The 15,566-nt window shown below is 41.6% G+C and overlaps 1 protein-coding gene across 1 annotated transcript; it reads left to right on the plus strand.

Annotated features, from left to right (window-relative positions):
• The first annotated feature begins 6,633 nt into the window (after positions 1-6,633).
• LOC137593729 (hydrocephalus-inducing protein-like) lies at positions 6,634-14,657 on the plus strand. Its single transcript, XM_068312670.1, has 10 exons — positions 6,634-6,768; positions 7,034-7,143; positions 7,560-7,782; positions 9,816-10,025; positions 10,139-10,302; positions 11,203-11,353; positions 11,436-11,666; positions 11,751-11,975; positions 13,426-13,707; positions 14,048-14,657. Exons 1-10 carry the CDS (start codon positions 6,748-6,750, stop codon positions 14,246-14,248), a joined length of 1,818 nt encoding a protein of 605 aa, XP_068168771.1. The 5' UTR covers positions 6,634-6,747; the 3' UTR covers positions 14,249-14,657.
• Positions 14,658-15,566: the final 909 nt, after the last annotated feature.

Here is a 15,566-nt window from a genome sequence, read left to right on the forward strand (position 1 = left end):
AGTTTATCCTAACGATTCTCAGTGGGGTTAAAGTCTGGCCAATCCATGTGTGGAAAATGATGTTTTATGATTCCTGAACCACTCATGCACAGTTTGAGCCCAATGAATCCAGGCATTGTCATCTTGGAATATGTCCGTGCATCAGGGAGGAAAACATGCAATAAATGGAATCCCCTAGTCATTCAGTGTATTCAAGTAGTCAGCTGACCTCGTTCTTTGGGAACATACTCTTGCTGGTATGCAGTCATTTTTCCAATAGGAAGCTCTTGACTATTTAGTTCATTTAATCCAGGTGCCAATATTTTTTTTGGCCAATCACTTTAGTATATATCAGGCAGTTTAGTATATCTCACATGTATATTAATATAAATGTGCTTTTAACTACTTCCATTACAGCTAAACTGGAGATTAGGTGCCATTGAAAAGACCTTAAGAACATTGCCAATTAACACTACAGTAAATAAAATCAATCATTCCAAAATCAATCAAGAAGCTTATAGATCTGAAATACAATCACAAAACTCTTCTATCCTTCCAACCCACATTCATTTTCTTTGTGCATTTCAGTGATGTTTCTTTTCAGTCAACTTTAACCAAAAAGGACATAACGTTCTCCTGTCCGGGATGTCTTGTGGTTCTGACGTAACTGATATTAAAACTAGACATAGATTATAACTGCACAATGAATTACATTTCCGTCACCTAATCCACATATGTTTGAAGCACCAAATTGATAGATCATTTGATTTTAGACGTACTAGCATTCTATGGAGTTTCATCTTGTGTGATTAGTTTACATTGTACACAATAATAGCTTTATATTTCATATTCATTAATCTTGCTGTATGTTACCCATTTTTGAGCGAAGCTGTCACAATGCATGCCATGGCAGCAGGTGAGGTGTTTGTAGGGTTTGCTGGGTTATTGATGAAATAACCTACCAATCGAGCGACCAAGGCACCAAATTCGAAGGAGAGATTCCGTCTGAATAGATTTGGGCCAAATTCTGTATAAAGCCAAGATACATCTTTTTTAAATGATGTGATGAAGCCATGGCACGCAGTCACGAAGAGTGTCACCATAGTTAAAATGAATGATAGGTAGTCAGGTGCTGCCCTCCCCCCAGCACCTGACTACCTATCTCTCTCTCCCCCCGTCAACTCAGGGACTACTTACACGTCACTTCCCCTACGGGATTAAAGAGTGTATAGAGATATTTACCATCCCTCGTGTTTCGTCTCATACTTCGTGTTGTACTGTCTGATGTATTGACTGTGTTGTACTGCCTGTTGTCCTGCCTGTGTTGTACTGCCTGTGGTGTACTGCCTGTGTTGTCCTGCCTGTGTTGTCCTGCCTGTGTTGTCCTGCCTGTGTGTCCTGCCTGTGTTGTACTGCCTGTGTTGTCCTGCCTGTGTTGTCCTGCCCGTGTTGTCCTGCCTGTGTTGTCCTGCCTGTGTTGTCCTGCCCGTGTTGTCCTGCCTGTGTTGTCCTGCCTGTGTTGTACTGCCTGTGTTGTACTGCCTGTTGTACTGCCTGTTTACCGTGGAGGACTGCAATTTCATCTGTGCTGTATGTCGTGCATATATGGTACACTTGACAATAAAGCTGACTTTGTCTTTGATAAGTAATTTGTAATGGTCTTGTCCAGTCATTTCTTTTCAAATTCTGCCAAAATACACCTATTACAGCGAACATCAAATGTTGTAGAAGGCAGGATGGCTGTAAAGAAAAGCATGGATGTCATTAGATGAATAAACCCTTTTTTGTGTGTGCACATGGTTTTTCTCAGTATCCCCAACTTGCAAGATGGAGGTCAGGCTGTATGCATACCTGTGTTTGGTCGCAGCCTGATGACCCTTTGTCACTTTGACCTGGAAGACTCAGAAGATATCACCTGGGCTCATGAAAACTTTCCACTGAGGGATCAGGATCCTAAAACCAGAATCCTAAAGTTCAGTGCTCTTGGCATCTCCTCACTTGTTCAAAGGTGAGAGACAAAGAAGACAGATCCGTGTAGCAGTTTGAGTACATTTGTGTGTTCCTGTTTACTCCACAGAAGTTTTCATGTGCTGAACCCGACCAGTAAGCCCTACTTTTTCAAGTGGAGGTGTGAGGACTCAGTTGGCTGCCTCTTCCACTGCTTCAAACCATGTGGTACAATCCATCCTGGGGAGAGAGTGGAGGTAAGGGTGGAGAGACACATATTTCTATGAACTCTATATGATGTAGATGTGTCTCTAGTTTTCTTCAGCTACTTGTTGTTTCTTTTCTCTCTTTATTAAATATCAAGTCAGTATTTTGTTCTGTTTATGCTCCACTTCATGACTTTATCACCTTCCCCATCCCCCATAATCCCATTTAATATCTGGACGACTTTCATTTTAATTTAATATCAGTTTAATCACATCAAGTTCAGGTAAGCTGTTCTGATATAATTTGTTGCTTCGCTCTTCCTTTCTTTTCGCTGTTCTTTTTCATTTGTTATCCTGTGGACTGTCTGTGATGCAGATGTGCTTTGAGTATGCTGCTGAGCAGACCCATGTTGTGGAGTCTATGTGGAGCTTTGAGATCGAGACTCCATCACTGAGTGTCCCATTCCTGTGTGTGGGCACGACCAGAGAACCTCTGGTGTATCTCCACGAGTCTCATCTGGATTTTGGAGAACTGCTTGTTGGTATGATACACACATACACACACACACTTTTTAATGTATTTACTTCAACACACCTTACAGAGCTCTTTCTTTTACTCAATCTTTGCACTAACTTTGTGTGTTATTGCCCCAATATTCAGATCATGTTATCTGAGAACACATACAGCTTCAAGGACAGGAAGTCCTGGAATCCACCTGAATAGAATCAGGTGCTTCTATCTTAAAAACAATGATATGTGTGTTTGTGTGTCTGCACAGGTCGTAAAGTGGAGCACATGATGCATTTGGTGAATGAAGAGGATGAGACTTTCCACTTTTCTATCAAAAAGGCATCTCTTTGCGGTGACGACCAGCAATCCCGGCTCCTATTAGAGCCTATGATCGGCACTGTGGCACCCAAAAGCAGGTTAACAACACTGTGACAAGCTGAGGCTTCAGCTGTCAGTGTCCAGCATTTAGACAGCACCATATTTGACTTATGCATGATTCATTGTGCCTCACACAAAATTCTGTGGAAAGTCATGTGTCACTTGTTATGATCTCTTTGATGCAGGTTTCCATTGTCCGTGTCCTTCCATCCGTGCTGTGAGGGCAGTGTGAGCTTTGGATTGGTTCTGAGGGTGAAGGGGAAGTCTGAGCCAATTGGACTCAGAGTTAAGGCCAATTGTTTTACCCTGAACGCTTCTGTTCAAGTAGAGATGCCAGATGGAGACCTGAGAGAGATCCAACCCAACCACCATGACACCCTGGACTATGGAAAGGTCAGCACACCTCCACATGACAGGCACAGAGACATGTCCAACAGCATGGCTTTAAATGTTGTGTGTTACACGTGACAGTGAGCTTACTGTCTCTTTTTTAATACACTGGTTATAGTTGGTGCTTTCGGAGCAATCTGTGTTTAAGTTTCTGGTGACCAATAAGGCACAATTCAACCTGGAAGTGGAATATGACCTGTCAGGTTCCAGCGAGCTGTTGCAACACTTCAAATCAAATACAAGTTGTGGCAACATTGATGTTGGGGAGCAAAAGGAATCATCCCTGATCTTTTCTCCCCTGAGGAAGTGTAACGTCCGGGACGTCAGCCTGAGCATCAAGGTGAGATCAGTCTTCTTTATTGAACAGCTCTGTAGTCAATGGATTCTGTCATTAACTCCTCCTCAATGCATTTTTCTTAAAGATTAGATCAGCAGATGGAAAACAGGTTAAGTTCTTTGTCCACAAAACCTGTTTAGGCTGCTCAGCCAAACAGTATTACAACACTCAAACAACTGAAAAAGTTAAAACAAAGAAAGCTTGATTCCATACAGCTCGTGTGGAACTGAATTCTTGACTCTGTGGTCTAACTTTTAAATGTTTGATCAAACTGTTACGGGGTCCTGGGGTGGCAGGTTAGGGTTAGTTTAGCAGGTTGTCCAATGATTGTATGGTTGGCAGTTCGAATTCCGTTCCCCTAGTCACTTGTCATTGTGTCCTTGGGTAAGACACTTTACCCTCCTTGCCTCCAATGAGGAACTCACTGCTGGTGTTTGATTGTTCCGGTGGTGGTCAGAGACGTTGGTGTGGATTGGCTGCCACATTTCCATCAGTCTGCCCCAGGGCAGCTGTGACTACACATGTAGGTTATCATCACCAAATATGAAAGAGGAGTGAATGACTAATGGACCCACTGTAAAGCATCTTTGAGTGTCTAGAAATGCACTATATACTTCTAATCCATTATTATTATTATCACATCCTGGACCAAGTATTAATCCCAGACATTGAACTTGTTAGTATTAGTGAGCAAAGTATTTACAGTCAATATCAGTGACTGTTGTAGTCAGTCATGAAGGACAAATAATGTGATTGACCTTCATATTTGGTACTACAGCATTTCTCCCCCCTGTATTCCTTTCCTCCTGTCAGGTCAAACTCGGGCCAACATTTACCTTTGCCATCAGAGGCCAGGCTGCAGCGCCTGACCTTGAATTCTCCTTTACGAAGCATAACTTTGGTAAATGCTTCCTGTACCGCTCTGGAATGGTACCAGTGTCCCAGGTCCTGGTGCTCAGGAATAAAAGTGAAAAGCACATCAGGTATTCATGTGTGTCTGTCTTTGTCCATGTCCCATTTGAAAGTTTATTGTGTTGAGTACTGTTTTCAGTCTTAATCCGAACAATTAAAATTCTTTCGTATTCCATTTTGCCTTTCTCAGTGTTCAGAAGCAGTTTACAAACACCTCTTACCTGGAGATGGACTTCCAAGCATATGTTTTGTCTCCTGGTGAAGTGCTGGAGTTCCCAGTAAAGTTCTACCCTCGTGAGGCAAAACATTACCAAGAAAAAGTCACTTTCACATTAAACAGCTGTGTCACAAAACACCTGGACATACAGGGACAGGGCATTGAGATGAAGGTGATTAATGTTGCAGGCTGTGACGCTTAGTAATTTTGGCTCGGCAGTGACAGCATCTTTGAAAACATTCTCTCTCACTAGTGAAAGGATTTTCATGGTTGTACTGCATCTTAGATGTGGCAAAAGTTTAAAATGGGTGTCCTTTATATGACCCTACTCATGTATTTGAACCTGGGACTGCCTCTAGGATTGTACTTGCTTGTGCACCACATGTGACTTTATCCCACACTTCAAAAATATGCAATGTAAGTGAGCTGGTGCTTCTAAATTTTGTGCAGATGTAAATGATCCCTCTGTTTGTTGGCCCTGTGATGGCCTGGTAATTTGTCTGGGGGTTACCAGGCAGGCACCAGCTACCTATAAATATGCACAGGAACTGGACGGATTGATGTCCATCCATCTCCAGTGAATAGGAGAAATTGGTGAAAAATTAAAACAACTCTGGAAGGACATAAACATCAGATTGTATGAACTTATCAAAATGATCTCATGTGTTCCAATCAAAACTAAAGGTAATCCAACAAAATATTAGTCAATGGAATATTAGCCTTGGAATTCAAGACATAGTTAATGTGTAAATCAATAATATTGCTTCTTGTGATGATTGGAAGAAAAAGTGTCTTCTATAATGATAGATGGAACTAAGACAAATAAAGAAAGAGAATGATAAACACTTTGCAAACGAATCTTATATCTTTAGATCATGTATAATTTTAGCTGACCAAAAGAAAAATCAAGCCAAATTATTACTGTAGCAAAAGCTGCAAAGACCTGTCTCTGCAGAGACAGAATGTAAGAACATAATAAGATGACTTCCTTTGACTCCAACCATTTCGTTACATCATAAACTTACTACGGGTTTACCTCATAAACATGACACAAGTCAAATAATGAAGTAAGTCAAATTAACTTGTCTCTAGGCTAAAATGAAGAAAACTACAGATGGTTCTGTACTGTACTATATGAAAGCGCTGTCAATAATTTTACAAACAAGTAACTTTTATGTTAATAAAATACAGAAAAAATGTTGCCATCCCGTAATCACCTGCTTCTTCTGCTTTTTGGGGGTATAGCTATGGTCACGGGGGTTGCTATATAATAAACAGTATTACATGTTTTTTGTATGCTTTTATTTTATTTATAGTAAAGTAACAGGATTTTATGTTCTTTTAATGATTTACCAGGGATTTTTACGATTCTAATATTTGTGGCGGACTTATGGGGTAAAACGACGTAACTCAACATGACGTAACTCGAGGTAAACTTGAATTTAGTCTAATGAACTTGTGTGTGTATTATTCCATTCCCATCCATAGCTGGGAGTGGAGAATCCCCGACACAAGAAAGTGAATTTGGGCTCTCCAATGGTGGGACAGACGGTGACCAAACGAGTGGTTCTGGTCAACAGCAGCTCCATGGACATTACCTTTTGTCTGACGCTCAACTCAAAGGCACCCGTGCATCCAACGGCAAGAAACAAACACACAGACATACAAACAAAGATAACCACTTAATTTCATATTTCCTCTGTACGTCTTCCTCCTACAGGAGTTGTCATTCCGTCCAGTAGGGGATCTGACTCTAAAAGCATACGGTGGTTCATGTAACGTTGACATCATCTTCTCATCGGATCGGCGCAAACCTTCCTTCACTGCTGAGCTGCAGGCACAGCTTGGAGACTTGTTACATCCACTGCTGATGCTGGAAGGCTGCTGCCAGGTAGGCTCAAGCTAACCTGATTTGACAAGAGATGATACTGCTGTATTTGTGCTCTTGAAATCTCCTGACATCTTTAGAAATTTTGTGACAAGAGAGAACTTCAATCCTGAATCAATTTTAATGCTTTACTTGGACCATTTTCAGAATAAATTTCATGCACATACAATCAAGCATTTAACAATTTCATTCAATGAGATTTGGCTTGTTCTATCAATGTAGGATTGGATAAAATAATGGGGGCCATTACTTCTGTTTTACTTGTCAGAGTTTGGAGGTTCAGTTGGACCAGGAACACCTCGCCTTTGGAGCTGTCGTCCAGCACTGCCAGGTCAAGAAGAGGATTGTCATGAAGAACACTGGTGACACTCTTGCCAAGTGAGCTTTTGTCATTTTTAGTAGTTACCTGAGATGAAAACTAGAGCTGGAGAGCCGGATTCTAGTGACTGATACCACCGATCTATATAGCAATGACTTTATGTCACACCAGGAGAGCTGGTGGCCAACAAGCTAACATGAAACCTATATTAATGTTTGTCTGCTTACCTGAAGAAAACAAGTGCACGAAGAGGTATGTAATTTCGTAAGATTAAACAAACAGGGGAGCTCTAACTTGTTTCAGTAGCAGTGGACAGTTACCTGACTGATATTGTAATCGGATCAGAACTTGGTACATCTGTAATAAAATCCTCATCAGCTCTCTCTGTTTTATTGTATAATTTTGTTTTCTCTTGGGAGTCAGCTTATGTTGGATATATATTGTGTCTATTTATTTTTCCTTATCTTGGTTATAGGTTCAAGTGGAACACAACTAATTTTCCTCCAGCGTTGTCCATCACACCATTCCGTGGTCAGATACATCCAGGCAGGAAGGTTGTTTTAGAGGTGACATTTGCTCCTGTGGAACTGAATAATGACATCAGATATGAGAAGCTGTCCTGCTGTGTGGAGGGCTTCTCCTCGCCTCCTAGCCTCACTGTGACGGGCTCCTGCATTGTTGCTCCAACCAGCAAAGAGGTTTGTCTGCTATGATTTTATGGAAATCAAGTAGTACTTTATGTATTTAAAATAATTATGTAGTACTTCTTCAATTAAGTAGTCATAAGTAGTGATGCACAGCAATCTCCTGTTTTCATTTGACATGTTTATTTTGTGTTTTGAAGTCCATAAACAAAAAAATAAGAAATGTTTTTTACGTGTCTACCTGTGCTGAATGAATTTTATCCTCCAAGTTGTAGAGACTAAGCCAAGCTTTAATTCACTGTGGTATTCCACCATGCTCAGATGAATGATGCACTGATCCACTTCCTGGTCATTGAAAGTCTGACACGACACTGTATGTTTGATTACTCTGTTTTATTTCCATTAAGTTTCTCGGTTTACTCCAATAGTTAACATCAAATAACAAAACATTCAGAGATCAGAGTTCAGCGGTCAAAAAAATGTTAATGCTTCTGGGTAGAAACCTATCCTGGCCAACATTGGTTCCTACTTCATTTAGTTCCTACAGAAAGACAACTCTTCAATAATTTTAAAAACATGAAATAACAGGCAGGTTGTGACAAAGTTTTCTTACAGGTAGGTAAACAATAATGTCATAAACACACTGAGGCTCAATTTGGGGAATCTGTCAGGCTTCAACTCGTCTCTTTAATCACAATGCCAGAGGCACAGACTCATCCTCTCCATGTTTGAAGAGAAATTTGTCTTCTCATAAACGTTCTCAGAACATCCAACCTCATCCTCAACATCCCCATCTTGCCATGTGACCCTAAAGTATCCTTGCCACCTGACAAGTAACCTTGAGAAGGAGAATGGGAGCAATACAAGGATTTCTTCTTCCAATTCAAATTGTCTCGACTATACACCTCTGTTGTACAGCACCTTCCTCAGCCCAGAGCCAGTTCTCCAGTGATAGGTGGTGATTCATCCCCAAGTGTGTGGAATTTGGTTTTCAGGTGTAGGACATACTGAATTTGCTTTTTTTGGATCAGTGATCAGTGTGATCACGGCATGAGAACCATAAATGAGTAACAAACATCACTGCAACAAACCCTCAGGGACTTGAAGATGGCAGAGCAGCAGTTAGCTTAGCTGATGGTTGCATTGACTCATATTTTGAGCGAGAGCAATTGTGGCTGGACAAGTGCAACTGACACGGGGCTTCTGCAGGACCAGAGACAAAGTAGGTCCTTCAAATACTGCTGCCATTGAGTGAACTGTACAGAGACTGCATCTGCTGTCAGGGGAGATTCTGTCAGGGAGGTTAGGTTTAGAGTTGCTTTCAAGTCTAGCACAGTCTACCTGTCATGGTTAACTCTACGTGTCCAGCTGGTCTCCCAACACTCTCTCTCTTATCTCTGCTTCAAACCAAACCCTTTGATATGTTCTGTGTCCCATGTCAAATTTTGATGGTGTGATGAAGGATCAGCGCATTCCTGGTCTGCAGTGGTTAGTACTTTCCAAAAGTTTTGAAGACAGAATGACCAGTGGACTAGTGTTAGGATCATGGATATCTCATGCTCAAAGATGAAGATGTCTAACACCACTGAAGGGAAATTGAAGCACAAATTGCCAAAAAACTTGCTGGTCCTGACAGAAAGGTGTCAGAAACTCTCAGAACATCACTGTTTGCAGCACATGGTCAGAATGTCCATGCTGACCCCTGCCCACCTCTGAAAGTCTGTACAGTGGCTGCATGGACATTTGAACTGGACCACAGGAAAATGGAATGGAATGCTTTGAATCACAAATGCCAGAGGTACAGACGCTACAACAACTTTAAGACATTTGCTTAGCCTGTAGCTCCTCAGACCTGAATCCAAACCAACATCTCTTGGATGTGTTTGACAGTCATATCCAATATATGCAGCCCCCTCCCAGAAACTTGCAGGACTTAAAGGATCTGATGGAAACACAATGGTGTTAAATTCCACAGCACACTATCAGAAATCTCCCTGTGTCCATGGCTGGACAGATCAGAGCTGTTTAGGCATCAAAAGGAGGTTGTTGTGTCTCTTCAAAAGGAGGTTGTTGTCTTTTTTCTCCAGGTGGTGAATTTCGTTTGCCCAGTACGAGGGTCTCACACACAAACACTGCAGGTGTGTAACCCCACACAACAGAAGTGCTGTATCACACCTGAAATCAAGGGTGAGCAGTGGAGTGCTGCGCCCTCCTTTTTTCTCGAACCCCTCCAAAACAAGGCTTATGAGATAACCTACAAACCAGTGACTATGACTGCTGAGGGAACAAAAAACCAGGTAGGGGAGCCTGAACATTAAAGTGTGATCAGCTGTTTATTAGAACTCATGTAAACTGTAATGTTGAACATTTCATGAGACACTAACTAGTTCTACCTTTCTTATTTCCTCAGGGATCTGTCTTCTTCTCTTTCCCTGATGGAACAGCCATGCTGCACTCCTTGCAGGGAACTGCTGAGCCTCCCAAACCAGAGGATACTGTTGTTGAGAAACTACCTGCAAAGACTAACCACACACTTTTGCTCCCTGTGCACAACTGGCTCTCTAGACAACAAAGGTAAAACAATGACAATCCATGTAACCTAATGAAGAGTTGGCACATTTCAGTCAGCTTTAGCACCAACAGCTCCAAGGCTAAATGGACCCATTCTAACTAGGCCATAAGCCATGTCAGTTAGAGCGGCACCTCGGTGACGCCCCTTGACTACCGTTGTTAGGGGGCGTAGGCCCGAGTGCGTTGTGAGGGTGCCCTTGGTGGCGTAGCGCGGCATGACTGCTGGCCAGACTGCCGGCTTTTTTTCAGCGATCATGTTTTTAACCAATATTAATATGAATATTAATCCATATATAAGGTGCATCGGATCATAAGGCGCACTGTGGGTTTATGACAAAATTATAGGCTTATAAGTGTGCCTTATAGTGCAGAAAATACTGTACTTGGATTCTTGAGTGTGAAAAAAAAAATACCACAGTGAAGAAAATCTGAGTTACTGCCGGTGCAAATTATGAATTCGATTAGTTAGATATATTAGTGGGATTTGACTACAATGATTCCATTCTTAAAATGAAAATATGAACAGTTAAATGGTGATTGTTTTATTAAACGACGTTTCACAAGAGTGTCTTAGTGGATTGATGTTATCACTGGGGTGCCTGCCATTCACTCTAAATCTAATTGAAATTGTTGTTTTGCTTGATCTTCTCCTGATGCTAGGAGAATACCTTTGCACTCAGATACAAGTGTTTGAGTTTATTTAGTGTATTAACTGTCACATTAATCCAGGGAAAATAGTTGACAGGAGAATCTATCTCTGGCTATAAACAAACCTGTCTGTTTAAACGGTACCAAGAGTGTGTGTTGGTTTGATGTGGATGAAGTTTTGAAAACCTTGTAGCATTTTATACGATTGTCTGCTTACTGAATGTGAATTATTGTTAAAATGTCAAATATGCTTAGGTTCCACGTGCTGACGGAGATCCTAAAACCTGACAAGCCAGACCCTACAGTATCCATCAAGGGTGTAAATTTTATTGAGGTACCTGCTTTGGCCAAGATAAACTACAAGCTGTCATCCTTCATATACAGAGAGGGGCAGTACGACATCAAGGTTTGATCACACATATCTGTCGGCACATCTGAACAGATCTCAGAACTTTGTCATCACATGACCTCTGAACTCTTTTCCTCAGGTGACATTTCATAATATGGAGTCTGGAGAGTACTTGTTCTACCTCGTTAGCCTTGAGGTCACATCTCCACGAGTCATGTCCACTAAAAAGCTGGTGACCGCTGTTCGCCAGAAGACTTCAACCACTATAGAGATGGAAAATCCCCTGGTCATTGCTTCCTGCCTCACCACTGAGTGTAAATGCCATGACATCATAGTCCAACCTCAGCACATTGTACCTGGACAGTCCAAGGTGAAAACTAAATACATCTGTAGTCCTACTACTGCGCGTCAGCAACAGGAATGAATACCATGTGTGTGTCTGCCCTGTTTGTAGTATTCCCTGACAGTTGAGTACCGGCCCCTACATGTAGGCGAGTCCACAACCCGGCTGACTCTGTCCAACAAGGACCTGGGCTCCTTCCATTACGATCTGATACTCAGAGCTCTGCCACCACCAGCAGGCAGGATTGTTCACTTCAGTACATCTCTGGGCAGCAGCCAATCTCAAATGGTCAAATTCACCAACCACTGCCCGGTTAAAACAGAGTACTCTTGCAAGGTAAGACAATATTAGAGGTGAAATGTTCTGTGACTATTTTGTGACCATCCAAATGCAAAACTGGCAAAATAATCCATCATCATCTCCATCATTTTGATCAAAGTCAAATGTAACTTTTTAAAACCCACATCTTCCCCTATCACGGGTCATGGGGTTGCTGGAACCTATCCCAGCGGACTGGGGGTGTGAGGCAGGGTATACTCCGGGCGTGACGCCAGCACACCGTGGAGCCACATATAGACAAACAAGCACGCACACACTCATGCCTACGGTCAATTTGGGACCGGCCAATTAACTTGAACCGCATGTTTTTTGGAGGTGGGAGGAAGCCGGAGAACCCGGAGAGAACCCTCGCAGACACGGAGAGAACATGCAAACTCCGCACAGAGCGGAACACAAACCTTTAAGCGACTTACTGTGCAGTGACAGCACTCTCCACTGCGCCACCTTGCTGACTGCTCATTTACATATTTCTGAAAAAACTTCAACTAATATTTGAAGCTTTTATGTGTAGGGAAAAAGTCTTAAATATCTTACTTCAACCCATACCAATGAAAGTAAAAACAAAGTTGTTGTATTTATATTTATGCTGAGTCTACGCTGAGACTGTACAAGGATGTTGATATGACCTATGACATTCACTGTTTATTGTTTTTGGCACAGTGGTAATGATTTCATATTTTTAGTTTTACAGTGATACATCTACTTACGAATGTCTCTACTTACAAAATTTTCACTTATGAAATTTCTCAGCAGGAAAATATTAACTCTACTTACGAAAGAAATTTCGACTTACGTAATGTAAAAACACAGTATCGGCTGATACTCAAATCTCCCACAGGCTCCTGTACGCAACATTCTCATAGCTGCTCTGCCATTGGCTATTACCTATTACGTATCCTCCTGGCATCCGATTGGGTAAGAGGGATGCAACTCCACCTCTGTGTGGAGCTAGATCGGTGCTTATGGAGTGTTCGGCATTTGGCTCTCGACCCCTGAGGTAGTCTGATAGTTTTGCGCAAATACAATAACTTTTTGAGTACGTATTCGCTATGGACCCCAAGAAAGTGACGGAGAAAAGAGGAATAGAAAAGACGAAGAAAAGAGTTTTTTGTCCATACAAACAAAGAAAGAGATCATAGAAAAGCATGAAAAAGAGATGCGTTTGGTTGATCTCGCCAAAGAATATGGCCGAAATGCATCTAAAATCGCCAGGCATTTTAAGGAGTTTAAGGCATCGCATGGGTGGTTGGAGAAGTTCAGAAGGAGGACTGGAATTCACTCTGGTTCTGTGATTTCACTGTAATTTGTTCAAGTGAATATTGTTTCATTCATCCATTTTTTTGTTGACTGCAAAAATAAAACAAAATTTGCATTTGCTGACACAAAAACACTGGTATATAGTACCATAGATATTTCTTCTGTCGTTGGTCCTCTATCTCTCCTGCAGACTGACTGCCCAGACTTCACTGTAGACAAGAGCGTCATTGCTTCTCCAGGATTGAAGGATGGATCAGAGATCTGTGTGGAAGTTAGTTTTGAGCCTCATCGTCAGGGAAGTATCAGAGGGCAGCTCCTCCTGTTCTCAGAAGCTGGTGGCGAATACGTTTTTCCCTTACATGCGACCTGCCTCCCCCCAAAACCCCAGGGTCCGTTTAGCATCAAGGCTGGTCGCACCATCTCCATCCCCTTCAAGAACACGTTCCAAGAGGCAACAGCCTTCTATGTTCAGGTAAAGAAATGATGACTTGATGGTCAGCACAATAATGACATAAAGCCGCGTGAGGAGGAGAAGCTTTATTTAAAGGCAATGTGGCAGCGATTAGTAACATTCGTATCCAGACGCTGAGTAGAAAACCAAACCTTCTTGAAAACAGAAGTCCTTTAATTGAAACGCTTACTGACAGAACGCAGAAAGCTGCTTTAAATGTAACCTGGAACCATTCCACTAATGACAGTTTCGTTTTTGTTTTTTTGTGTTTAAGCTCAAAGCTCCATTTCAGATTTGTTCGTTTCACTTAAGCCTACTTATGTAATTAGGTTAACCTAAGCCTTTTTCACCCTGACTCTAGGTGGACAAACCCTATTTTTCTGTCAGGGAAGTGGGCACCATCCTCTCCAAAAAGACCCAAAACATCCTGATTTCTTTTGAGGCCCCTCCCAGAGAATCTCCAGAGCTGTGGTCTGGCAAGCTGATCATCTCTGCCCAGCAGTCTGAGGGTGACAGCAAACCATATTGTTGGACCTATTATCTGAAGGGCGTACCGCCTTGAGTCACACTAACCTATTTCTTACATTGATGCCAAAAACGTGTGTTTGTGTAATTTAAATATTCAAGTTATGGAAATGCTGTTTCACAGACAGGACTTGTACAGGCCTGTCATTACAATTAACTCCACATTGGGGCAGTCATATCCACTAAGGCTCCAACTCATGAGGGCGATGCAGTGTTTATTTTACTCATGTACATTTTGAAAGTGTCACACACACACACACACACAAAGGGCCTACAGACATGTGAACATACAGATGTTGGATTGATGGGCAGCCACGCACCTCTCCATGTGTACCATGGTCCAGGCTGAGTCCACAACTCTGGTTCCCAGGTCAAACGAGAAGAACTTTATTGTTCTCAGTAAGAAAATCTACTACAGTACAGGTACATTCAAACCTCCCTCTAAGTAAAAGTATGTAATCATTATCAATAATTAATAATAATTATCAAGCTAGCTCTAAAATGTTTGCTGTGTCTGTCTACAATACACTTCATGCTTTTGGGTTACAGTTTGTATTTTAATGCATTATCTGTTTACCTATGAGCTCATTTTGACATCTTGATGTACTTTTGTCTGTGCGACAAATAAAAGTGTGTTTTCATCTAATATTAGGACATGTTTACAGTATTGGTGCAATGCAGTGACGTGCAGTGAGGTTCATGACTGGTGAGGCACTGACTTCATCATAATCAGATGAAGATGTTTACAAACATACTAACCTACAGTGTAGCTTATACACAATTTAATAAGCAACAGTGAGTGGGTTATTTTAAAGTCTCATAGCAGATTTACACATACTAACACAAATAACAACATTTTATTAAAAAAAAAAACAACTGCACCTTTTTATATGTAATGTTTTCTTCTAAATGAAGTCCATGTGCAGCTCCTGAACAAAAGCATCGAAAACAAATTTAAGTTGAGATATGCAATCATCTATTTTTATAGTAAGGCAAGGCTAGCGGAAAACAAATGAAAGGCCCTTGCTAACTATATATTGTAGTTTGCTGTCACTTCTTCTACGGCCAAGGAAGAAGAATCCTCGATTGAATCCCTGGGATCACCAGCGCCCCCTACCATGAAGCAGGAGAACTGTGTGCCTCACTTCGTGCCTTTTCCCAGTCATTTCAGGACCGCTCAACTCAAGCAAGATGCTATACACACAGTTGCTGACAAAAAAACACTACATTATATACATTTGTTAAATTATGGAAATTTGGTTCATAGAGCAAACGTGTTTGAACATTTTAATAGCGACATATAGAGAGATAGCATTATGGTCTCACTGTATAGCATGCCAGTACAGCTAGCTGAG

This window comes from Antennarius striatus, chromosome 4 (assembly GCF_040054535.1).
Source record: "Antennarius striatus isolate MH-2024 chromosome 4, ASM4005453v1, whole genome shotgun sequence".
NCBI classification, from domain to species: domain Eukaryota; kingdom Metazoa; phylum Chordata; class Actinopteri; order Lophiiformes; family Antennariidae; genus Antennarius; species Antennarius striatus.

What these genes read in the sequence shown, in the direction of transcription:
- LOC137593729 (XM_068312670.1), top strand. Translation starts at nt 6,748, where the DNA reads ATGCTGGAAGGCTGCTGCCAG. An exon ending in TTGCTCCAACCAGCAAAGAG is followed by an intron (nt 7,783 to 9,815) that starts GTTTGTCTGCTA and finishes TTTTTTCTCCAG; the next exon opens with GTGGTGAATTTCGTTTGCCC. An exon ending in AAACAGAGTACTCTTGCAAG is followed by an intron (nt 11,976 to 13,425) that starts GTAAGACAATAT and finishes TCTCTCCTGCAG; the next exon opens with ACTGACTGCCCAGACTTCAC.